Genomic DNA, 22,596 nt, shown 5'->3' with positions numbered 1-22,596 from the left:
AGCTGTTACAGTGTGGAGCTTTACAGCGTGTGTGCGTTTCATATATTCATGCTACCTTCAGAGGATATCTGTGTGCCACATGCAGCCCATCTGTGTGGCCCAAACAGAACCAGGAAACCTCATTTAATGCACAACATCTCCCTAAATATTAGATTCAATTCTGTGCCATTTCACTCAGATTTCTTTCTTTTTCTTGCTACGCGGGGCTGAAATTGTTTTAGAAGTTGCAAAACCCCGTAAAACAAACGGCATCTCTGCCTGTCTTTGTTGTCTTTCACCACATCTGCGATCTATTAGCGAATGTTGGGCAACTGGTGGCGTTGGGATCTGGACCCTACAGGCCTCCTAAACATTTATCAGCGAGGATGTGGGTTCAATTTTCCTGTTTGTTTGAAAACTCGGGTTCTGGTCTTTGGTTCAGTTCGGACCGGGGGGTGGCTGAACGTTGCCTGTGACACAAGAGTCTGAAGCGTGAACGCTCAAGGTCGCGATCTACGGGAAATCTGCGGCTCAAACCAGACCTGGAGGTCGTTTGAAACTTAGAGGATGTAAAAACAAAGGTCAAAAGGTCACTTTAAATTCAAATGTTTAGAATAACCGATGAGACACTTGGTTAATTGGAAGCACCCGGCAGTTTCTGTTAAATTCAGCCGCCACGTTCGACCAGAGGATGAACACACACGAGCTGATCCGTCTCTGCAGGCTGCACAATCCCGAACTTCCATACGGGACTCGGTCGGAGGGAAGTGACACAATTAATCTGCGTTATAATTAACCGGGTCTCCCACCCACCAGCAAAGCAAGAAAATCAGGACTCTTTTAATTTGATTCAATAGAAAACGTCAAATATTCACTTTATTACTTTTAAAGTAAGACTAGGCGTCATGTTTAATATGACAGGTCCTCAGTAATGCACGTAAATCTTGAAAATTCAAACTTTTAGAGTGTTTTTGAACATGCACTGTATTATCATGTTTAACAAGGCAGATAGGATAAAACATGCTTTTAAAACAAATAATAAACAGCACCAGCTGATAAGAGGAGACAGGAAGTGACATATTTAAATTAAAAAAGCAAAGAATGTTCAATCAAGTAAACTGAACTTGTTGCATTAAAAACGTGACTGATGTTTCAGAACTAATGACTTTACATTTAATGTAGTCACGACTCAAAAGCACCATTTTTTTTAAAATGTCAGTTTTCACAGAAGGTGTTAGCTTACGTTTTCTGGCTGTCGTGGGGAGTAAATCAACAATGCTCCAAGGTGAACAAAATTCAAACTGAAACCTTTTTAAAATCCAACAACTTTTACCTACCGATTGTTTATGGAGATGAACGTTCGATCCCCAGAGGCAAAAAACCCCGCAAACTCCCCCTAGTGGCGGTGTAGTGCATATCCGCTGACCCCACCTCAGAGTGATGGAATATGGGTCAAATGAACACTTTACATCGTGGCCATGTGGAGAATCAGATGGTTTTGTTTCCAAATCATCCTGAAAAATTTATTTCATACCCGTCATCCTTGTGAGTATATTCGTAAAAGACAGAAAGAAACGGTAAGATAAACTTTGTGGCATCAAGCAGCCACCCAGAGGATCGACACTCCACTTCCTGATTGATGGCTGATCTGGTTGACCCGCCCACGGACACAGTCCAGCGCGAAGAACACCGCCGTCCCGTTGTGAACCTGGAAGGATGCTCGCAGGCTCACCCCGGCATAATGGCTGCCGTCAGGCATCTGACCTCCGACCTGCTGGGCCAGGGGGACGGGCCGCGCCCCCTCGGCCTCCCGGCCTCCTCCTGACCTCTCCGGGTCGCTCCGCCTCAGCAGAGTCACCTTGAGCAGGTTGCAGGAGTGGATGAGTTTAAGATCCAGAGCCACGCTGGCCGTGCCGCTCTCTCTGAACACGAAATCCCGCCCCCTCCCTTGCAGATCCACCTGGGTCACGCGGGCGCTGGTCTGACGGAAGAAGAGAGGTTTGTTTCGGACCGCTCCGGAGGGAAGGCTGGCGTTGGAAACAGAGGCGGAGAGGGAAGAGGAAAGAGCCGCGGGGACCCAGACCAAGCTGAGGGTGCTGATGCCCGTCTCGTCGCCAAAGAAGCGCACGTTGCACTGAGGCGGCGAGAGGATCTCCAAGGCCAGCGTGTCCCCGGGCGTGACCGCGGCCGCTCCGGAGAGAGACAACGACGTGTCCCGGTAGTGGACGCCCGGTCTGAAGGAGCGGCCCAGTTCCACGCCCGTTCCGTTGTGGTTCAGGTAGGCCAGCACCTGGAACCCCTCGCTCACGCAGGCGTGGCCCATGGCGTACAGCGCCTGCTGGAACACGAACCGAACGCTGCCGCTCTCGGCGAAGCGGATCCCCCGGCCGTCGTGGGTCAGCCCCACGACGTACGGGTCGGAGGTGTGGGTGGTGCGGAACGCCGGCCGGTAGCTGGTGTGGTAGTGCGCCGACAACGTGGCCTGCGCTGTCATGGCGACGGCCCCGGTGTCGTGGGAGAGCCAGAGGAGGCTGAGCGAGGCGGCGGCGTGGTCGTACAGCTGGACGCCCTCGCTGCTCTCGTTGCAGTGCTGGCTGGCGCTTCGGATTAAAAGGGCGATCGTGTTACCGGGGGCGACCTCCGCGACCCCGCTCACGCTGGCGCTCTGCAGCGACCTGGCGTCCTGCTGCTCCACCCTGACGCCGCTCAGGTCGCGGCCTCCGGAGCCGTCCGTGTTGTTGACGCGCAGGCACACCTGGACGAAGCTGCGGCAGCCGTGGGTCACCGACAGGTTCTCGTCCAGCCACACCAGGCCGTGCTGCCGCAGCACCAGCCGCCCGCTCTCCAGCGCCACCAGCCCGCCGTCGCCTCTTCCGTTGACGTGGAGCTGCGCGCTGTGGGAGAAGTGAGCCAGGTTGTGGCCTTTGGCGCCGGGTAGGCTCACCTCTCCGGCCCAGGACAGAGACAAGGCGGCCTCGCCGGCGGCGGAGGCGGCGACGGAACCGGAGCAGATGGTGTCGGTGGTGAAGGTGCAGGCTGAGACCAGGGTCTCCCCGTCACAGTCGTTACAGGCCTGACACTCGTCCATGGCCGAGTTGAAGAAGTAGCCGTGGCCGCACGTGCCAGAGAAGGCGTCCCGCTCCGTCATGCCGGGACATCTGAATCCACCTGGAGGGGGGGGGGGGGGGGGGGGGGGGGGGTGCACAAGACTGGGTCAACAACGTACAGGGGAAAAAGCCGGACCGGCGTTGTTGCTGCAGGATTCCCACCTGGAGTGTTGAGACATTTCTGCGGAGCCTTGCAGAGATCAGGAATCTCCAGGCATTCATCTCTGTCCTGCAACGAGGAATCGGGGGTTAGGAGGTCGCGAACCCGTGACCGTTCCCTCCGCGCTAAAGGTGGCGCTGCTGACCTGACAGATCCTGTCTGCGTGCGCCGAACACTGGGCCACCATGAAGAAGCCCGGAGGGCAGATGGTGCACTTCTCGCAGCGAGGGTGACCGCTGCTGAAGCCGCAGTACTCGTCGCCGCGGCAACTCCCGCAGCCCGTCGAGCGACCCACCTGGAGACGTCGGGGGATTCAAACAGAGTACAGAATTCCTCCGGCGTTTGGCCCTCGGAGAAGCAAATAAACGGGAGCTCACCTCCATCACGCTGGCCTCCATGTCCACCTTGTGCAGCGTCAGGGCCTGCTGGGCTTTTCCGGCTCCGTCCTTCACGCTGAGCGTGTCCGCGTGGCCGCCCAGATCCCCCTGGATGTTCTGGAACGCCGTTTGTTTGACGGTTTCCATCACTATGTTGTAATAAGATTTAACCTGGAAGCAGAGGAACAAACAGGCGGGATATGGAAGGATCTTCTGGATGCTCTGTCCACGCAAAGATCAAGAGATTCAATCCTCAAAAGTAGAAAGCTGTTTTTTATTCGCCGCGTTGTGATTATTCCGGGTTCCTTTATTCATTTGCCAATAGCATGTGGGTCTATATTCGTCCATCCATCGCATCATCAATCACGCCCGTCTTACTTCCTCCATCTGTTCAAACATCCTCCTCTGCTGCTCCAGGATCTCGCTCTGCTGGCGGACCAGCGTCCCCTGCTGCTCGCCGAGGAGCCTCTGCAGCTCCCGGACCTCCTCCTGCTGGCTCTTCAGGGCCTCCACCAGCTTCTTCTGGTCCTTGGAGAGCTGCAGCTGTAGCACAAGCGCGTCCTCTGACGGGACGTCGTTGGCTCCTGGAGACAAAAACGGTCGACGTGAATTCCCAAATCCCCATTTTTTGAATCTGAATTTGAATTTGCTACTGACCTGGTTTCATGTCACATGTCAGCTGTATCCACGCACCGCGCTCGGAACCAAAGTCCGCGAACTCATCCAAGAACTGCGCCGCTCTGTCTCTGACGTGAACCGGTGCCGCGGCTCCTCTGCCGCCCTCTTCTGCGTGCGCGCCGCAGCCGTCTCCGACGCACGGCTTCGGCTTGTGGCGCATTCTGCCGGGCAGCTTGCAGCCCATCCCTTTGCACCCCCGCGTTGCTGTATCATCACCCGTCTGTTGGCGGGAGTCGGCGGGGAGACAGGTGGCACCAACGCAGGCAGGATGGACCACATCCGCCGTGATGGTCCTTGGGTTGGTCCTCCTGCCCTCCATAACCGCCTGCTGCGTCTGGATGACGGCGTACGGTGCCAAAGGCGCGCTCTGGCCCTGGTAATGACCGAAGTGAGCATCCTGTTGGAATGATGGGTAGACCTGCGCCGGCCTGGGCTGTGCAGGGTTGGGAAAGTGCAGCCTGGACGCCGCAGCCGCCGCCTCCGTGCGCCCCTGGCAGTGCGCTCCGACGCACGGTCCACTCCAGTCTGGGTCGGAGAAGCAGCGCGGCCCCCGACAGTTTTCAAACACGGCTTCCTCGCTCTGCATAAATGTCGCACCGAGTAGAAACAAAATAAAGACAAATTCCATCCTGGTAAATAAGGAAACAATCAGCGTTTATCCGCCGTGGTCCTTCTCGCGCGGCCCTTCTCTCTGATTAGATCATCTCCTCGACTCATAAACAGCCTCGCGCAACCCCCGGTGGGTCTCGAATGAGTGATTCCACAGACGTGTAACTCGTCTCCAGTGGTCTCTGCCCCTGTCGCCCCCTTCCTGCTGCATCCAGCCCACATGTGCTGCTGCTTCTAATTGGCAACAGGCGTCGCTCCCGGTCTTAAATTAACCCGTAGCTTTCCCGGACATACCACTCTGCCGAGTCACCCCAATTCATCCAAACGGTGCATGTGGTAGATATTTGGACGAACTCTGTTGTTCTTAGTCTCACTCCAGTGGGGCTGTTGGGGGGGGGGGTCTGCTCTATTGAGCGCAATTCCCTGAGTGGAGCAACTGCACGTCCGGATTTAAGTTCTTAAGGTTCACATATCACATCATCACATCATGTGTTGGTTTAACGGAACAACGTTCACAGATTGAAATAGCATCAAAGCCTCTACAAAACCGCCTTCAGTTCCACTTGCAGGGCCCAGATTAGAGCCAGATTAGATCTTTAGCCCACTTTTTTTTTTAAAACCCTCTAACATTTGTCCTCTTGTTATTTTCAGGGCCCTTCAAAGGTAATCAAAGGTATTTAATCTGCTTCATATTAATATATATTATCAAACTTCTGCAGGATACAGTTTGAAGGTGTTAGCGTGCTGTCTTGAATCTTTGAATCTGCCGCCTGAGACAAGATATGCCCGTATAAGCCTTCCCCCAGCACCAGGACGCCTAAACCTACTTCCTTTTTGCATCAGAATTCGCGCGGTGGCCCTGCGACACGGAGACGGGCTCGTCTTGATCGCCTCTGACGTGTGAGGGTGCGAAACAGGTGAGACTCCCTTTACACTGGCTAAAATACTCTTTAAAAGAAGCGTGTGATTAGATTTCACATGTCGGATCAGAAGTGTTGTGGAGCTGTTGCAAAGAAAGAGACCCAAATTAGAGGGGGCCGAGCTGTGGCCCCTGGGGCCCACCTCCCTCCCTCCCTGTCCGCCACCACGCGCTCCGGTCTATCGGGAGCTTCAGATGCTGGGATCCCACTGCTAAACGGGTCATTTACAAGGTGAAAAGAAGCTGCTGAAAAAGAAGCCGAGCTTCCGCATGCGTGAGACCGTAAAGGTGAAGTTCACTTTCTTGGTGCAGAAATTTCACTTTCATATGGAAACAATACTCAGCCTGCCGCAGTTTCCCGTTTGACCTCATCACAGTTTAATGAAGGTTCTGTTTACTGTCGGGGGGGTAAACAGAGTGAGGCTGAGCAGCACAAGCGAGCATGTAAACTGTACATCAGACCTGCGTGTGTGTGTGTGTGTGTGTGTGTGTGTGTTAGCGAGAGTGGGCCAAATGCTACAGAGAGCTTCTGAGGGCTTTAAACAGCACATGCTTGCGGCCATATAGGGCACAGAAGACGCACGGGCCTCTGAGCTGCAGCTTTCGGGATCCGTCAGCGTGAAATTAAACAAAGCTAAACAGATGTCGGCCAGGCTAGCCAAATATTTAGCCTGCCGCTAAATGTTTGGATCTATTCTAACGTAACACATCCAGCTCTTGCTGTGTCTCGGCGGGACTTCGCACTGAACTCATAGCTGCATTTGGGAACCGCGGGTTTGCGGGATAGCATCTGATGCTAATGTTCCCTATCGTAGCTTTATTGACTTTCAGCTCAGCGTTGTAGTTTTACAACTTTTACAACTGGACCATTTCCACCGCTATTAACGGCTAGAAAAATTCTGTTAAATGTTGACGTGCTTGGGCTCATTAGCACCTGGCTGCCAAAGGCAGCAGAGCATTTCTGATGGTTAGCCTTGAAGATACACAGAGAAGACATAAAATCTGAGACACTCTGAACCTCTTAGCACCAGCAACACCTCAGCATCCGCCCTCCTGTGTCAGTGTGTCTCTGATTTCCAGGCACGCCACTGCGGTTTTCCTCCGCTAATCTCATAGCCGCCATCTCAAAGCGCTGGCGACAGGCCGATGTTTGCCGCTCCATATGCGAGGTGTATGTTTTCCACGCTGAGGCTGGCGCTGGGCCTCCTCCGCGTGAGCGAACCCAGACTGTCTGTCAGCTTTTCCATATGAAAAACTTTGCTGTTTGCTTTTGAATCTCGGATAATTGGAGCGAACAAAGCGCAACCGGCTCCGATTCCTCACAAGGTCGGACGCCATCATTTAATGGGGTTTGTTGTTAAAGTAAGACAAATGAGCTGCGGCCTATTAGAAACGGTTTGTGTAATCCCGAACAAAACCTTTTTCGGGGTAGGCTGCGGCACGCCTGGACGCCATCACGCCGTCTGACTGTTTGACTGCTGTTGCTTCAGATTTTCAGATGGACGACATCGAGGCCATGTTCAATCAGCTGGTCAGAGACATGGACGGTCTCTCCCAGGTGAGTGGAGCTCAACGCCAGTGCCTGTGAATCATGAGGAAAACTGCAAACAGACCATAGACCATGAGGATTACGGGGCCCAAACCTTAGCGTGACCCCATCCTGACCCCAACCCTTAATGAGCGAAAGCATAATGTTGGAATATCTTCAATCTAAATTTAGCATTAGCATCATTACTTGATGTTACTGTGGCATTAATGGGGAACTATTGCACAGGTAACAGCGTAGGAGGCCGTGTGCACCAATGAGCCCTTACCAAGTAGCTTTTTAGCATCTTATCCAGGGATTTAACCAACAACCTTTGCATCAGCCAGTGGTCTGTGCTTTATTAGACATTACAGGGGGTTAAAAGGTTGCAGTTGAGATTCTCCCGAAGACCGACGCAGTATTTTGACAAATGATTTTCTTTTCTGCTTTCTTTGTCTTAATGACCTGAGAGGTGATTGGTTGCCTTTGCCTGTGAAATCTGTGATCTATTACTGTCCAGCCTTGGAGAGAGAGTCGACTAAACCGGAGAATAAATCAACCCTATAGAACAGGCGTGTGAACCAATTAAAACGCAGCTCGGAGCGGTTGCAGGGCACATGTGCCGTAAATCACGGCGCCGCTCTTTGATTACAAGTGGAATCCGAAACCACAAACAACCCCTGTTATGACATCTGTGTCGTCTGCGTCTCCAATCACCAGCGAGACCGTTCATCTTCTCAAGACACACTGATGTCAGTTTGCTAACAGTTGTCATGTGACCTGGTCCCAGAACCTGATGGCAAGAGGGGAGGAACCGAACCAGGGTCCCCGCTCGCAGACGAGCCTCTCCGCCAGCTTCACTGACTTAAACGGTAAGAGCCTCCAGACCTCCGGCCTCCGTGGAGGAGGAGGAGGGGGTTGGGGGGTGGCGTGGGCGTGGGCGTGGGCGTGGGCGTGGGCGTGGGCGTGGGCGTGGGCGTGGGCGTGTCTGGGGGCAACATGGGGCGGCTTCCAGGAGATGAAAGAGAGACGAGGCTGGTTGACGAGGAGGGAACCTTTGATGATGTGCCAGAAGGTCGCCGCCACCTCCAACTGGAGACAAGCAGTTTGGAGAGAAAGCAGCCATTAAATCGACTCCAAAAAGAAGTGATGATTGTTAATTCGTTAGCCAGGCAATTAGCTTAGCATAAAACCTGGCACAGAGGGCTTCTGCAAACAAGAGGAGAAATATTCCAGTGATGATCATCAGCGCTAACTGCTAGCATATCCATTAAACTCTCATTTACAAACCACACAAGCTGTTTGTCTCGCTCGTCCTCTCGTTGTTGATGCTTGTAGCGCCATGACAAACATCTGGCGGTCTCCTGCAGCAGCTGGCGGTTAAACCTCGTACTGACTGGTACCCCCAACCCAGCCCTGAAGCTGGGAGCAACTCGGCGTTGAGCTCAAACAGACCTTCCCTGTCGGCAGCCGGCTTTAATCGCTGACATTTACAAGGCTGCCGGGCTCACAGCCGCTCCATTATCTCCTCAGCGGAGTCTCTTAATGAGCTGGAGGATCAGGATCTCGACGCACTGGTGGCCGATCTCGGAGCAGAATCAATCAAAAGCAGCAACGCAGACAAACCCAGTACGGCGGCGGCTCAGGAATGTCAGGCGGCGGCCTCCCTCTGCCCGTCAAACACGGCAAAGTCCTCTGGAAAAGGGCCGATGGTAATTCACAGACCATAAAAACATGTTAACGTTGCGCAACGGCGCCAACATCCCTGTTTTCTGCCTCCAGAGCGAAGCCCAGATAAAAGCGGCCAAAATTAGGCTGGCCCTGCGGAAGCTAGCAGAAGCTAAAGTGCGGAAGGTAAGATCCGTTTTATTTCCCCCTGCTGCTACAGCGCTCGGAGGTCGTGACCTTGCTTCCTCGCGCAGTTGGTCATAAAGGTCCTGATGACTGACGGCAGCTACATGGCGCTGATGGTGGACGAGAGGCAGGTGGTCGGGGAGGTTCTGGACAGGCTGTTTGAGAAGACGCACTGTGACCGCAGCATCGACTGGAGCCTGATTGAGACCAACTCTGACCTGCAGACGGGTGGGGTCACACACACACACACACACACACACACACACACACACACACACACACACATTAAATCATGAAGCATATGTTTTGAAAGCCGTCAACTCCTCCATGTTGTTGGACTAAAATCAGAGTCCTGCTCAGACAGGGGTGGGGTGTGTGTGTGTGTGTGTTTGTGTGTGTGTGTGTGGGGGGGGGGGGTTCCTGAATTTTGTCCCAGTGGTTACTGGGGAGGTGGCAGATCTTTGGAGGACTGGATGAGCTGAAGGACATGTGCAGAAGGTCTGTTCCTCATCGTTTCAGAGAGGATCTTTGAGGACCACGAATGCTTAGTGGAGCTGCTGTCCATGTGGGGTCGCCATAGCAACAACCGCATCTATTTTCTGTGCGCACCTCAGAAGTATGAGATGTTCAGAAACCCTCAGGTGAGCAGCTTTTCTCTTAAATCAGTGCGAGACGGGTCACCTGAACTGAGTTTTTCCTCCTCCTGAAGTCATTTTACATGTGGGAGAAGGAGAAATCGTGTTTGTGTGGATTCAACCAGAAAGCCAAGCAACTCCTGGTCAAGGTCAGAGAGTCAGGTGACCTTTTCTCTCCTGCGTTCTCCTACATTCGATAACCTTTAAAACCTTCGAACCAGGAGCATTTCGAGGGCCCAGCTGTCATCGTTCCCGACCTCGAGGGCATCCTGTACCTAAAACAAGAGGACAAGAAAGTGTGGAGACCTCGCTACTTCCTGCTCCGGGCCTCAGGCCTCTACTACGTCCCCAAAGGAAAGACAAAGGTCTGTGAAAAACACAACATCGTCTGCGTAAACGCCGCGTCACAGCTTTGCATACGCAAATACAATGTTGCTAATTTACGAGAACCACGAGAAACGTCTGTCGGCACCAGATTATGACGTTGAGGTTCGAATTTCATGCCGCTTGCGTCAGCGAGGGATAATTTGTTGCAGCTGAGAGCAGCAGCGGTCGACATGCATGTAATAACGCGTCTCTGAGAGATGGGAGACTGACTCCTGAGACTTAGAGGAAAGGGCAACGGTGGACGTCAGGTCGGCTGGTGTGCGGACGGGAACGGAAACCAGCTGTGGGAAGGCCTCGCGGCTCTGGGGAGGCGTCTCATCAGCCCTGTTTTCCCACCTGTCTGTCCTGCAGTGCTCTGCTAACCTCTCCTGCTTCGTCCACTTTGACAAGCTGGACGTCTACAACGCCAAAAACTACAAACAGAAGTACAGAGCGCCCACCGACTTCTGCTTCATCCTGAAGGTATGCTTGAGAAGCGCGGCTGACCTTTGACCCCACCCGTCCCACCTTTCCCTCTTTGACACCGGTTAGCTGCTGAACATGCAACATGGCAGGGGTGGGATTCATGACCCCAGGCTCCATGACAGGATAATAATTAATATTTTAGTACAGATTTAGTTTTTTTAGAGTGTGCTGCTAACTGAGAGCTGTTCAGCCAGACTGAACACTGAAAATATTCCAAAACGTTGTGAATGGAATCACGGGTGTTTGTCGCCATCTGCTGGAGAACCCTTGTACTGCATGCGCGTACAGCGGATAATGGTGATGGGTGCGTCCCTGCTTTTCCAGCATCCCTGCATCCAGAAAGAGTCTAACTACATCAAGTTCCTGTGCTGTGATGATGAGGACACCCTGGTGCTCTGGACCACCTCCATCAGGATAGCAAAGGTCAGATGCCATAACCACACTTTCATTTCAACCTATAAAAGTGTTTAAACCTGTAAAACCCAGCATCTGTCCCCTCCGACAGTACGAGGCTGTCCTCTATAAGAGCTACCAGGCGGCTGTGAAGAGAGCGTCCCCCCCGCAGACAGCCCAAACGGAGACCCACAGAGGTCAGACTGCACCTAAAATGGTCGCAGAGGCTGAAGATTAAACACATGTGGGTAAAAATTTTCATTTTAATGGTTGTTCTGGCAGAAAGGGCCTCCTGTGACCTCGAAGACTTCCCGGACGAGCCTCCGCCGGACTTCATTCCTCCTCCTCCTCCCAGATCTGCAGCAGTTTGAGACAAAGCCTCTTGTTCTCTCCTATCACCTTAACACATTTATAAAAACCACATTTCGGAGGTTTCAACGAGCTGTTTATTACAAAAAGACTGTACATAAAATTCAATGAAACACATATGTACAGAAATATGGACCGACAGACCCCCCCCACCCACCACATTTCATTATTAAGAGAAAACACACATTGAATAAAGGTGCTTTGACCTGTGATGCCCTGAAATGCATTAGGTGGTAAACATTAAAAAGACACACACACACACACACGCTCACACACAGACACACACACACGCCAGTGGTCCTTTAATGATTTCATGAGAACAAAAGCATAAATTAATCCTTCACGCACAAACTGCCAGCTTCCTCAGCGGCTTCCGACGCCACGAAACGAGTCGCGGTTACAAAGTTAGAAACGTGTGTTAGGTAGAAAAAAGTGACTTCATGATGGAAAAGTACAATCGAGAATGTGGTGGCGAACGGGTCGCTGTAAAGATGTTCAGACGCGTTCCCTGCCAACGCCAGGAAGGCCCTTTGCTTTTCAAAATAAAGGTTGTTCTTTAGTTACAGACGTTGTTGCTGGCAGAGGGACTGGCACCGACAACCGCTCTGCGAGAGGAGGCAGTCTGAAGCGGGTACAATCAGATCCGAGGGGTGTTCTGGAGCAGGGGGCTCCAGCTCTGAGGTCGTTTGGGTTGGTGATTACGGTTAACGAGCACCGACGTAAAGATCCAGTGCAGCGACGCTCAAACAGGCGGGCGGGTCCTTTCTGCGCTCCGGGGCACCCGGGGTCGAACACGACTGAGCAACACCACAAAAAAAAAAGTCAAATAATGGCGCCGCTTTTGTCCACGCTGGGCTAAAAATGGCACCGTGAGCGGTTCATAAAAGGTAATATTCAAGTAAAAATGAAAGAAAAAAGGGGGGCGTCACCTCCACTGACGGATGATGGGAACGCACAGGCGAAACACGACGACTGACCGAACGTTACTGGCAGTTTCTCACGTTTACAGGTTATATACAAGTTAGAGAAGAGAAAGGGAACTTTTTTTTGTGTGTGTCTGTACAAACAGCATCTGCACCGACAGAGCAAACTCCTGATCTGGACGTCAACAGCGTTGAACATTCACTCATGTCCTAATGCACTTGTCTATTTGTCCTTTTAATTTAAAAAGGTACGTTTTTTTTGTTGGCGTGGGGATGGCAGGTCGTGGTGGTTTGTTGTGGTAAAGCAAAGGGGGCGGAGCCTCTCCTGCTGACTGGTAACACTGTATTAATCAGATTATTTGATCTTTTGAGCCGATCGGATTATTTGCGGCAGGAAACAGGCCTTCCCTCGTCCTTTCAGTCCACAGCATAAACCCGCAGAACCTCCAGCTTCGTTTTTTGTGCGATTTTTTCTCTCGTTTGTTTTGTTTTTCTAACACAGCAAAACTGTGCAAGCTCAACCTCCCACGGAAAACCAAAGAAATCACCATGGCACTTCAATCAAACAGGAGCTCCGCGTGAATCTGTACATCTGATTTGACCTCTGCAGCGCTGCTTTGGGTTTCACTTTTTTTTTTAGTCAGCATAGTGCATGATGGACTCAACATAGTTTCCTGGGAAGAGTCCCGTGACGCCGTTGCAGACGCCTTCGAACCAGCCGTCATCGTTCTTCTTGATGATGTAGATGATGGCCCCTTCCATGAAGGACAGTTCGTCCTCCTTGTCCTTGCTGTAGTCGTAGATGGCAACAACTGGAGGGAAGAGCACCGGGGTTACGATAGGACAACAAAGAGAAGGGGAGGTTTCACCGCGTCCACACCGACCTTTCTCTAAATAAACCTTGGGCGCCCATTGGGGGTCTCCGTCGGCGTAGGGGTCGTTGTAGTGAACGACCGCGGCCTCCTCTTCCTCGTAGTCTACGGGCGGCGGTGGAGGTGGAGGGGAGGGCTCTTCGAACACGCTGAGGTCCTCTGGAGGAGGCGGTGGAGGTGGAGCAGGGCTGTCTGTGACTGGAAACAGACATTCAGCACTCAGAATCATCGACAGATTGATAAGTATGGAGGGAAAATAGATCCCAATGGACTAATTGTTGATCACGTCAGCCCTGCTTGAACGTGTAAATAAGTAAAGACCATTATATTGGAAAAAAGATCATTTTATAACACAAGCTGCGATGGAGCTGCGGGGCACTAGGGGGCAGTGTTGGGTCATGCTCTTCAAGGAAACACCCTCCTAGTCGCCATTAAAGTAATAATCTATAAAATGCGCAACATTTTACACGAATCAGTCTTGTTGGAGCAGTTATGAGTTGTCACAGCAAGAAAAAAACAGCTTTGATTTATTATCAGTGCTTTCTGTGCTGTGACCTTTTTAGAATGCGTCACTATGACTGATCAATATCCGAAATACCAGCGCTGAACGCGTGAAATGTGTCACTTCCTGCACGCCAGAGGGCGTGTCCTCAGAGAGAGGCAGGTAACGACTGTATCACTGTACGTGTGGTTGTGTGGCGAGTGTTACTACACAGCTGCATTTCTCCAGACAGCTGGGTCAGGGTGTCAGGTCACATTTTCTCTCTGCCACAAACCACGTGAGACGCGCGTGCTCGCAGCCATCTGTTTCCATGGTAACAGACGGACCTCTGAAGTGTGTGGGCTCCACTGGAATTTGAAGTTTAAACGTGCGCCTCTCACGAGTGATATCCAACTGGCATATTGGATCAAATTTAGTGATCAAATGTCTGCTGAAGGAGAGATTTTGTGTCTGGGTTTTGTGGCGAAACAGCAGGTGCGCACGTGAGTGGCGCTCAGGATGTGTATCTGCAGTAGAAGCGCAGGGTTTTGTACTTACTGCTCTCCTGCATTCTGGCCACAAAGCCTGTCAGAGGAATCTGTGGGGTCAGCTGGACCACTGGAGGAGGCGGAGGAGCCACAGACACTGGAGCGGCAACACCCAGAGCAGCAGACAAAGCAGACAGGAGGACAGAGAAAGACGGAGGCGGTGGACAGGAAGAGAAAGGCGATGAGCAGAGAAGGGCCACGGGATTTAACGGAGGAGATAATTGAGGATTAGAGAGCTTGTGAGTGAGCGAACCACTGCAGGAAGCAATGCAGAGCAACTCTTTCACGCCGCTGCAATCAGTGCGCTTTTGTGGCGCTTTTTTTTTTTTTTTCTGAACTGGGGCTGAGAAGCCGCCTCATCAGCATCTGATGAAAGCAGATTTGCACCAGTGAAAGAGCTGCAAAGCAACGCTACAAACCCGAGAGGAGAGAGCGGTGACGGCGGAGATGTGCCCTCTCAGATCAAAGCAGCTGCAGGTTAAGCCTCCACCTGGCGACGGCGGGCTGGAGCTCGGTGACGCCCTCAGCGACCGCCTTCGCTCACAGACGCGATCTCACGCGTCTGACTGTTTAATCACGTGTAACGGAGGCCAGGCTGGAAACGTCACGCTGCAGTTTAAATGCCAGCTCGGTGCTTCAATACTTCAGAGTGATGAAGCTGATCTGTAGCGTTTGGATCTCCACTTTCAAAGGGGAACCAATGCACAATAATTTCACTTCTAAATTGCATTTACACCCCTCGTCTGCTTTAATATGACCATCGCGGCCTTTGTTAAACATTTATTAATGATGAATAAACCTGAATTCTGCGTGTAAGCAGGGCCGCCGTTGATGTGGGGCTGCTGGGAAGAGACGGAGGGCGCGCGGCGGTACGTGCCGGTGGCCGAGACCATGGAGGCTGAGGAGGCGCTGGAGGAGCTGTGGCGGGAGATCTGTCGGGATATGGTGCCAAACTGGGACATGGGGATGGGGCCCAGGCCAGGACCCTGAGGCACTGAGGCTGAGGAGGTCGCCACTGCAGAGGAGGAAGAGGGTCTTACACCTCGGCTCGGGCTCCTGATTGGGAGACATGCCCGAGACTCACCTTGCCCCATGCTGGGTGGGGATGGGGTGGGGACGGCCAGAGGGACGCCGACTGCACTGCCCCCGCTGTTCTCCCGTCCACCGCTGCCCCCGCTGCTGCCGCTGTCGAGAGATGGAGAGAAACCCGTCATTAGAGGATGAGGAAGACCGATAATCACGTACACGGCAGTCTGGCACTCTCACATATCACCGGTCTCGTCACCACGGCAACACCTTCGCTAGCAGAATGTTAAAACCACGCGTGTCTGCGTTTAACTGGTCCCACCTGTGTGTCCTGGGCCGCTGGTTTAGCGAGGCCGTGCGTGCGGGGCTGTGCTGGCCACCCAGTCTGCCCGGGCTGGTCATGTAGTCGTTGGGCACCACCGGAGGTTTCACCGGCTCCAGGGTCTTGTAGGGGGTGTTCCGCCTGCACGCCAAAGGCAACATGAGGCAATTTATCAACACTCTGCTTACAGGACAGAAAATAGGGATTTTTAAAAAAGATAGCTCACCCAAGAGTGCCACGTCCAGCCATGGGGGGGCTTGGGGGCTTCTGTGTGGGTGGGTTGGTCCTGGAAATCGTCCCTCCCCGCCCTGCTGTGTTGTTTCCATGTTGCTAGTGTGACACAAGCGATGCAATTATTATTAATTGTTATATAACGCACTATGTACCATACCACAAATACTCTTAAAATAGTCCAGGTGGCTGGAAAAACATAAATATTTGAAAGAATGTCTGATACATGTGAGCAACCAACAGCATATTGAAGGTTCAGGCCAGCTCATTACTAAATATTTACTTTGAAAAAGCTGAATCAAAGACAAAACTCCAAATTCAGATTTGACTACTAGTAAAAAAAATGTTTGTGGTGAATGAAAAAGGAGAAAGACATCCATCTCTTACCTTGGCCTTAAGCCACTGAGTGCAAGCAAGCAGAGAGGAGAGACAGAAAACCAGATGTGCTCAATGGTGCAAAACAGTTAAAAGGAGACAGAACATGTGAAATAGCATGAAACACGCTCATCATTAGTGTGACACACGTTATCAAGCCCGCAGCATCATAAAGGGAAGAAGTAGCACACAAAAAAAGTTCACTATAATACAGCAACAAAGTTAAAAGTTTGCTTATTAAATAGTCTTAATCTCGATTATTAAACTCGTCTTCAGGTGGAATAAAAAAAAAAATCAACCAGTTCCTTTCCAGCAAACCGAGCAGGGAGGGTTTATGAGTGTGTTATCGCCGTCTCGACGTGTGTTAGACTGAAATCTAAGAGAAAATCATCTGAACGGTGAGACGCACGGCAGAAATAATGAGATGTGTCTGAGCTACAGGCGGCGTTTTAACTGCCGCGCCGCGAAATAAAGCACAACAAGGTCGTAAATCGGCGAGACAACTGGAGTGGCTGGAGCTATTTCACCCTGGCAACAGCCTGAATGCCAGGAAACTCTGTGAATGAGTCCAGACTGGGAGGCCTGCAAACAACGGTCAACCTGCACAACCCTGAAATACGCAAATCTGTCTGATTCAGGCTGAGCTCAATATTAATACAGCAGCATGAACATGATGAAGATGATATTTATATTGTAATTTCCTCAAAGGTTTTTGTCATGTTCTGTTCAGATTGAACTGGGAGGCTTTACCCAGACAACAGAAACAATGAGCTATATCATTATTAAATAAAAGCAGGTCGGAAAAATAGATATCTTTTAAGCTAGCAGCTACGATAGATGAAACAGCAGCGTTTCCGGCACAATTTTTGCAATGAGGAAAAAATGATCTGCTAGGCCGATTTGCATAGCGGGCCGTGCCAAGTCAGCCTCAGCGCGAGCCAGCTCGCAGGGAAGGAAGTGCGAGCTTTTCAATATGAATCGGCGGATGTTTGGAAACCAACGGCCGTCCGCTATCTGAGCAGAGACAGACGGGGATGAAGAGGCTGCCGCGAGCAAACGCTGAAAATGTGTGACGGCGACTATTGATCCACACAACTGTGGGACACAGAAGACTCTCAGAGAGGGGGAAGAAAAGAGGGCAGAGGAGATGATGGACAGGAAAATGGGCAGAAGAATATTCACCTGCACTTCAATAGAACATGTGACATAGATAAACTTAGGTCATCAAGCCTCGAAGGCTTTCTTACTTTGACACCGTGGCCCACATCATCCAACAGCGTGTAGTCGATGGGTTTGCGGATGTAGCGCACGGGCCGCTCCATGTTGCCGGGGGCGATGATCTTGTGGGTGCGGGAGGTGTTCTTGTTCGTGGTCAGGATGCCGATCTCTCGACGCGCCACCTTCTCTTTATGGATATCCACCGTCTGCGTGAGGACAAAGGCGGGTTAAGAACCTGGAATTCAGCGTTAATTACCAGTTATGCTGCATTAGGACTGGGACGTGTTGAAGCCTGTCCCAGTGGTCACCGGGTAAAGACGGGATTAGAAACAGCTGAACAGTTGATTCCCAGTTCTTACTGGCTGATCAGAGTGGCAGTGATTTCTGCCCCACTGGCCTACACCCTGGGGGCAGCTTGGTGAGGTGCCCCAGTGAGCCAACGCATCGGGACCATACTGGAAATGGCAGTGACCTCCTTCACTTCCTGCCATTACCCTCCCTGTCCCTCAGCGGGGAGGGCAATTATTAATGACAGATAAGGGGATGAAGGAAGAACACAGAGATGCGGGTTTGCATGGCCCCTCTTACAAGAAATAATGATTCCTTCTTTATTTACTGACACGTCCTGACCTTTGACCCCCGTGACACTGCGACAAGGGCTCTGAGTTCAACCTTCCCGTTGTTCATCTCCCTCCGTGTCTGTTTAGATTCTTTTTACAGAGAAGGAAACTGAATCGACACACCCAACCTCAGAGGGGAAGAATAAAGACGGGGCCGGCCCATTTCCTGCCACTGATACGGATGAAGCAGGATGCAGAGAGGAGAAAGTGAGACGGGCTCCAGAATCCAGAATTCCATTGTCTGGATTTAAATATGTACCATTAATTGAGACATTTAAAAGCCATCGAGCAGCAGAACACGCCAACGCCGGGAGGGGTACGGGCGCCATTTCCGTATTTCCGCCTGTTGCTAACAACAAAGTTCTCTATGTGAGGTAATTTTGTGAAACCTCTTGTGGTAATAACTTACTTCATCCTGGGTGAGAGCTCTGCCTGCGCTTCCTGCCAGCCTCACAGTCTCATGTAATCTCTTTATTCTAATAAACATCTGGCTGCCTGGTCAACCTCTGCTCTGCTCCTGAGAACAAATGTCACCGCCGCATCAGTAGTTTGGGCTTAATAAACCTGTGCTTTGGCAGACGCTCTGCACATTTACAGCCCTCTGGTTGAAGGGAGAAGGCAGGGGGACAATTACCCAGTCTGCACTACACTTTATGACTCCAGCAAATGTGATGTTGATTTCCTTCATCAATGATTCAGTGGAATATATTTAATTAATATGGTTATTTTAATAATAGCCAGGCACGTTACAACTGAAAAATGAGGCGGGGAGAGTTCATTTGCATCAAGTCAAGCTATTCTCCAGAGAAATCTGACAGAAACTGAAGCTCTGCCTGGTTTTGCATAGAGATATTCCCATCATCGTGGTCCTGTGAGCCAAAATGACCATTGTATCCGAGCAGGGACTATAAAAGGGATCTATAAAGGGACTCTTTCGCTGGACTGCACCTAGCTCTTCTCCATCCAGCAGCCTGTGCGACACAGCCAGCGCTGGAAAATGTGAAGGGACAAAAGAGCTGGCGTCAGGATTTCACTTCATCCCTGACAGGTTTAATGAAGCACAGAGGGAGGGCCACGGGGGTGACGGTCGCCGGCTGACAGGCAGGGTGGCCACATTGCAGAGGACTGCTGATGAAGCAGGAGAGAACAGAGAAGGGCTGTGACAGTTTGATATAACCGTGCCATACACTCTACGTCCGTTCCAGCCTGGACGTCAGCTCCCCAAATGGTTCTGCCGTGTTTAATAGGAAAAGTCAGTAGAGGAAAGGCTGAGGAAGGTACCTGGGAGATGTGGTTGATGGAGGACTCCATCCGTCGTAGCTGTGAGGCCTGAATGTCCAGCAGCTGCAGCACATTGTTAGCTAAGGCGTTGATCTGATAGGCTACACTGGCCAGAGACTGGGTGGTGTAGGCCTTGGTCTCCTCCAGGGCTTTCTTCTTGTCTTGAGCCTAAACGGAACAGAAGGACAGGCCAGTTGGAGAAAGGCAGCAGCCTCATTGTTGCCCTCAGTCATGCGCGCGACTTTTTCCTCTTTCATTGAATTAATATTTCTTTTGAAAAGGTCACAAACGAGGGAAAGAAACGAGCATTTCAGCTCAACAGAGGGATCGTGAGGAATAACTGAGAGGATGCAAAGAAGCCAGGAAAGACAACAGTAACCCTTCAAGACAACTCAAAAGGGAAAACATGGAACAGGTGCATCGTGGGAGCTGAGCCCAGCGAGCAGGAATGAAGGAATGCCAAGATGTTTCACAGGATACCAAATCTCCTGGCAGCATGAACCATCTGCTTCTAAGTGCCTGTAAATAGCAAAGGGACTGAAGGACATATTTTTAACTGGGAAAGGAAGCAGCGGCATTGTGGTCATGAGGCAAACACTTGGAACATTACAGTTCCAAATTTCATATTAAACACATTATTGGGAGCTATAAAGCACCACGAGTGTCTGAATGCCCCCCAGATGGACTGGATACCCGGCACAAAATGATCAATTCAATTAAACCTGGCTTCATTTGAAGAGGTCACAGTTCCATCAGAAACACAAATATCCATCTGTTAGAACCTCGCACAACAGCTGCAGCACCATTATGGGCAGATGTGCGATGGGTGACGATCACCTTGCAGGCCAATGACACAGCTTTAATTCAACACCCTCACAGAATATTAAGTCACACTGAAGCCAATCAAAAGCAGTACGAAGGGAAAAAGGGAAGTACAAAAGAAAGGGTGGATTATGGAGCCAGTCAAATGTAACCCAGGTTAATACTGTGATCAAACTGGCGATTTAAACTCAAGATACAATGAAAGGACGGAGGATATTAGTTGAGCCATAAATCCTGCTCTGCGAGGCAGCGACTCCCGAGTCTCTGGCAGAAGCGGGCAGCTCTGGCAGCGACAGACTGCTTCTCCTTGGGAGTGCAAGCGAGCGCTAACACACATACTTCCTTCCTGCTGTTGTCCGATTGCATGACCAGCGCCGTTCCCAGTACACGAGAACACCCCCCCACCCGCCAGATGACCTCACACACTACAGAGCTGTGAACGTTACACACACTTTCCATAATGCTCAATATTAGTGTCATTATAGCGAATAAACACTCTTCCCTTGTGTTACTATTGCAGAGCTCAAGCTCACAAACTATGTTTTTAATGCTTTTGATGATTCATTGGGCACAGAGGTGACTAAAAGTGCCTTTTCTTCATCGTACTAATGCCCAGGTCAAACAGTGGAATTCCATGAGTCATACGTGAAACAGCCGTGAGTCAGAGGAGAAGCATGTGAGCTGGTCGTGGAAGCACGTGGGAGGGAGGGGGGGTCCACATAAGGGAATTTTTAGGTAAATTCTCCTTCATCTCACACCTCGCCACTCATTCCTGCAGAGCGGTGGGTGGTGGAGAGCTCCGTTAACCATCCACAAACCAGCTTTGATCTCAAGTAGGGCTATTTGAACATGGAAAGGTCTGAAAATGGATCCAAACAACATAAATGAGTCCTAAAAAAATGAGGTGAACCACCCGAACTTTGTGTGACTCTTGATTCCTTACAATGCAACATGGTTGCGTGAAGTGTTAGACGGCTGTGGCGGCAGGATGATGCAGACAGACAGATGCCTTTAATCCTGTCATTCTTCAACGGGGAGCTCAAAGAAGTGACCTCTAACGCGTTCATTTGGCTTAAAATCTCTGTCACGGAGGAATAATGTCAGGAAACGAATCAGCGAAAAGGCAGTATAGATTTAAATCTCAATGCACCCCCCTGACCAGGTGTATGGCTGGAGTTACCATGGAGATTGAGCCGGAGGGCCTTGGCTCCGACCACAAAATCCATCCATCCGTCTCCTTGTTTAGCAGCAATCTGACAAAAGCAGAACTTGTGAAGGAACCCAGCCGCAGCTCTCGGGTGTTTTGCGGCTGCAGACGGCGCTGTGACGGCTTTACGAGTACTTATCCTGGCAGCCTTTTAAAATTCAGCCCGTGTGTGCAAACAGGGATGCAGACTCTGCACTCACACACGCGAAAAAAGCTGAATAAATGAGCGTGTGAGAAGGATGCACGGGCATAATCTGCTCCCAGCAGAACAAGATGCAGCATCCCAGCCTGAGACATATATGCCATATCACAGATATAAGAATAAAACATTTCTGATTGATTTTTTTTTTTAAAAAGAAAAAACGCTGTCTTATAACACATGTATTGAAGATTTAGAAGCGTGTTGTGATTATTTACAATCATATAAGATAAGGCAATTTAGAGATTTAGCCAAGTAGAATAGGCTTCCTATTATACAGGCACCTAAACATGGCATTTAAAAGGCTGTATCGGTCGAATGCGCGGAGTCTTTTCCACTTAAATAACACGAAAACGGGTCGTAAATGTCTAAATATGCCGTAAAAGTGGACTATTAAATTGAGAAAGCTCTCGGTCGCAACCACGACACACCCTCTGAAAGCCCCCCCAGCGGATCACCACACGGCGAGAAGAGCCTGTAAAGCCCGGCGGAAACCGAGCCGAGCGGCCGGATCCAGCCAACGAAGACGGGCTCCGAACCCGGCCACTAAACCGCCATACCGGGGAAGGAAAGTACCGGCTCGGGCAGGCGGCGGTTAGGGGAGCCTTTCGTTCGTGACCAGCGTTTCCTGTCGCCGTGGTTTCACCCACTTCTGCTAAAACACCGAAGAGAGACGCCAGAAATCCGGATTTTTAACGGGCGGCCAGCATCGCCTACCTGGACATAATTGTTTTCACAGTATTCGGCCACCCGGGACAGGTTCTGGTAGCTCTCCACGAGGGCTCTTTTGCCGGCAGGGATCTCCTCCTCTAGTAGCATTTGTAGCTCTGCCATCTTACATCCCTTCGCATTGCTCTCCTCTCCGTCCTTCTCCGTGAGGCGAGGCGGTGATGCTGCGCCGTGTCGCTGAGAGAGGGGCTCCCCCGCCTGGCTTTGTCAGGCCGCAGGCCTCCGATTCACTACGGCCCGTGACGAGGCGCTCCTGCGTAAGAAAAGGCGCCCTGTGATTGGCTG

The 22,596-nt window shown here is 51.2% G+C and overlaps 3 protein-coding genes across 7 annotated transcripts; 1 reads left to right on the top strand and 2 right to left on the bottom strand.

Moving 5' to 3' along the window:
• Positions 1 to 861: 861 nt before the first annotated feature.
• Positions 862 to 5,222, bottom strand: LOC115247881 (uncharacterized). The gene is made up of 6 exons (XM_029830748.1): positions 4,281 to 5,222; positions 4,002 to 4,207; positions 3,624 to 3,794; positions 3,392 to 3,541; positions 3,249 to 3,315; positions 862 to 3,147 (listed from the first exon to the last, which is right to left on the bottom strand). Exons 1-6 carry the CDS (start codon positions 4,927 to 4,929, stop codon positions 1,577 to 1,579), a joined length of 2,814 nt encoding a protein of 937 aa, XP_029686608.1. The 5' UTR covers positions 4,930 to 5,222; the 3' UTR covers positions 862 to 1,576.
• A 476-nt stretch (positions 5,223 to 5,698) lies between these two features.
• On the top strand, positions 5,699 to 12,272 carry LOC101073178 (amyloid beta A4 precursor protein-binding family B member 1-interacting protein-like). The gene is made up of 13 exons (XM_011616689.2): positions 5,699 to 5,827; positions 7,320 to 7,387; positions 8,145 to 8,226; positions 8,888 to 9,066; positions 9,137 to 9,208; positions 9,277 to 9,436; positions 9,728 to 9,849; positions 9,918 to 9,992; positions 10,065 to 10,208; positions 10,582 to 10,692; positions 11,020 to 11,118; positions 11,201 to 11,285; positions 11,371 to 12,272. The coding sequence occupies exons 2-13, from the start codon at positions 7,328 to 7,330 to the stop codon at positions 11,457 to 11,459; spliced, it is 1,278 nt and encodes a 425-aa protein (XP_011614991.2). The 5' UTR covers positions 5,699 to 5,827; positions 7,320 to 7,327; the 3' UTR covers positions 11,460 to 12,272.
• LOC101069559 (abl interactor 1-like) lies at positions 11,742 to 22,576 on the bottom strand. 5 transcript variants are annotated; one of them, XM_029830774.1, is made up of 11 exons: positions 22,300 to 22,562; positions 19,355 to 19,522; positions 17,483 to 17,659; positions 16,248 to 16,262; positions 15,856 to 15,959; positions 15,630 to 15,770; positions 15,366 to 15,466; positions 15,081 to 15,296; positions 14,292 to 14,378; positions 13,265 to 13,450; positions 11,742 to 13,192 (listed from the first exon to the last, which is right to left on the bottom strand). In XM_029830774.1, the coding sequence occupies exons 1-11, from the start codon at positions 22,414 to 22,416 to the stop codon at positions 13,017 to 13,019; spliced, it is 1,488 nt and encodes a 495-aa protein (XP_029686634.1). In that variant the 5' UTR covers positions 22,417 to 22,562; the 3' UTR covers positions 11,742 to 13,016. The 5 variants fall into 5 exon arrangements, with proteins under 5 accessions (XP_029686634.1, XP_029686633.1, XP_029686635.1 ...); XM_029830773.1 differs by having other exon boundaries at positions 15,081 to 15,466; positions 22,300 to 22,576; XM_029830775.1 differs by lacking the exon at positions 14,292 to 14,378 and having other exon boundaries at positions 15,081 to 15,466; positions 22,300 to 22,575.
• Between the last annotated feature and the right edge of the window lie 20 nt (positions 22,577 to 22,596).

This window comes from Takifugu rubripes, chromosome 22 (assembly GCF_901000725.2).
Source record: "Takifugu rubripes chromosome 22, fTakRub1.2, whole genome shotgun sequence".
NCBI lineage: Eukaryota > Metazoa > Chordata > Actinopteri > Tetraodontiformes > Tetraodontidae > Takifugu > Takifugu rubripes.
The sequence above is the reverse complement of the archived record's forward strand: the minus strand, read 5'-3'. Positions and strand labels throughout refer to the sequence as shown.

Coding starts and splice junctions, on each gene's coding strand:
- LOC101073178 (XM_011616689.2), top strand. CDS start 7,328: ATGGACGACATCGAGGCCATGTTCAATCAGCTGGTCAGAGACATGGAC. Junction 9,067..9,136: donor CCTCTGGAAAAGGGCCGATG/GTAATTCACAGA, acceptor TTCTGCCTCCAG/AGCGAAGCCCAGATAAAAGC. Junction 10,693..11,019: donor ACTTCTGCTTCATCCTGAAG/GTATGCTTGAGA, acceptor CTGCTTTTCCAG/CATCCCTGCATCCAGAAAGA.
- LOC101069559 (XM_029830773.1), bottom strand. CDS start 22,416: ATGGCAGAGCTACAAATGCTACTAGAGGAGGAGATCCCTGCCGGCAAA. Junction 17,660..19,354: donor CCATCAACCACATCTCCCAG/GTACCTTCCTCA, acceptor GTCCTCACGCAG/ACGGTGGATATCCATAAAGA. Junction 13,193..13,264: donor CAAGGTTTATTTAGAGAAAG/GTCGGTGTGGAC, acceptor TCTTCCCTCCAG/TTGTTGCCATCTACGACTAC.
- LOC115247881 (XM_029830748.1), bottom strand. CDS start 4,929: ATGGAATTTGTCTTTATTTTGTTTCTACTCGGTGCGACATTTATGCAG. Junction 3,795..4,001: donor TGTTTGAACAGATGGAGGAA/GTAAGACGGGCG, acceptor CTCTGCTTCCAG/GTTAAATCTTATTACAACAT. Junction 3,542..3,623: donor TGGAGGCCAGCGTGATGGAG/GTGAGCTCCCGT, acceptor CGACGTCTCCAG/GTGGGTCGCTCGACGGGCTG.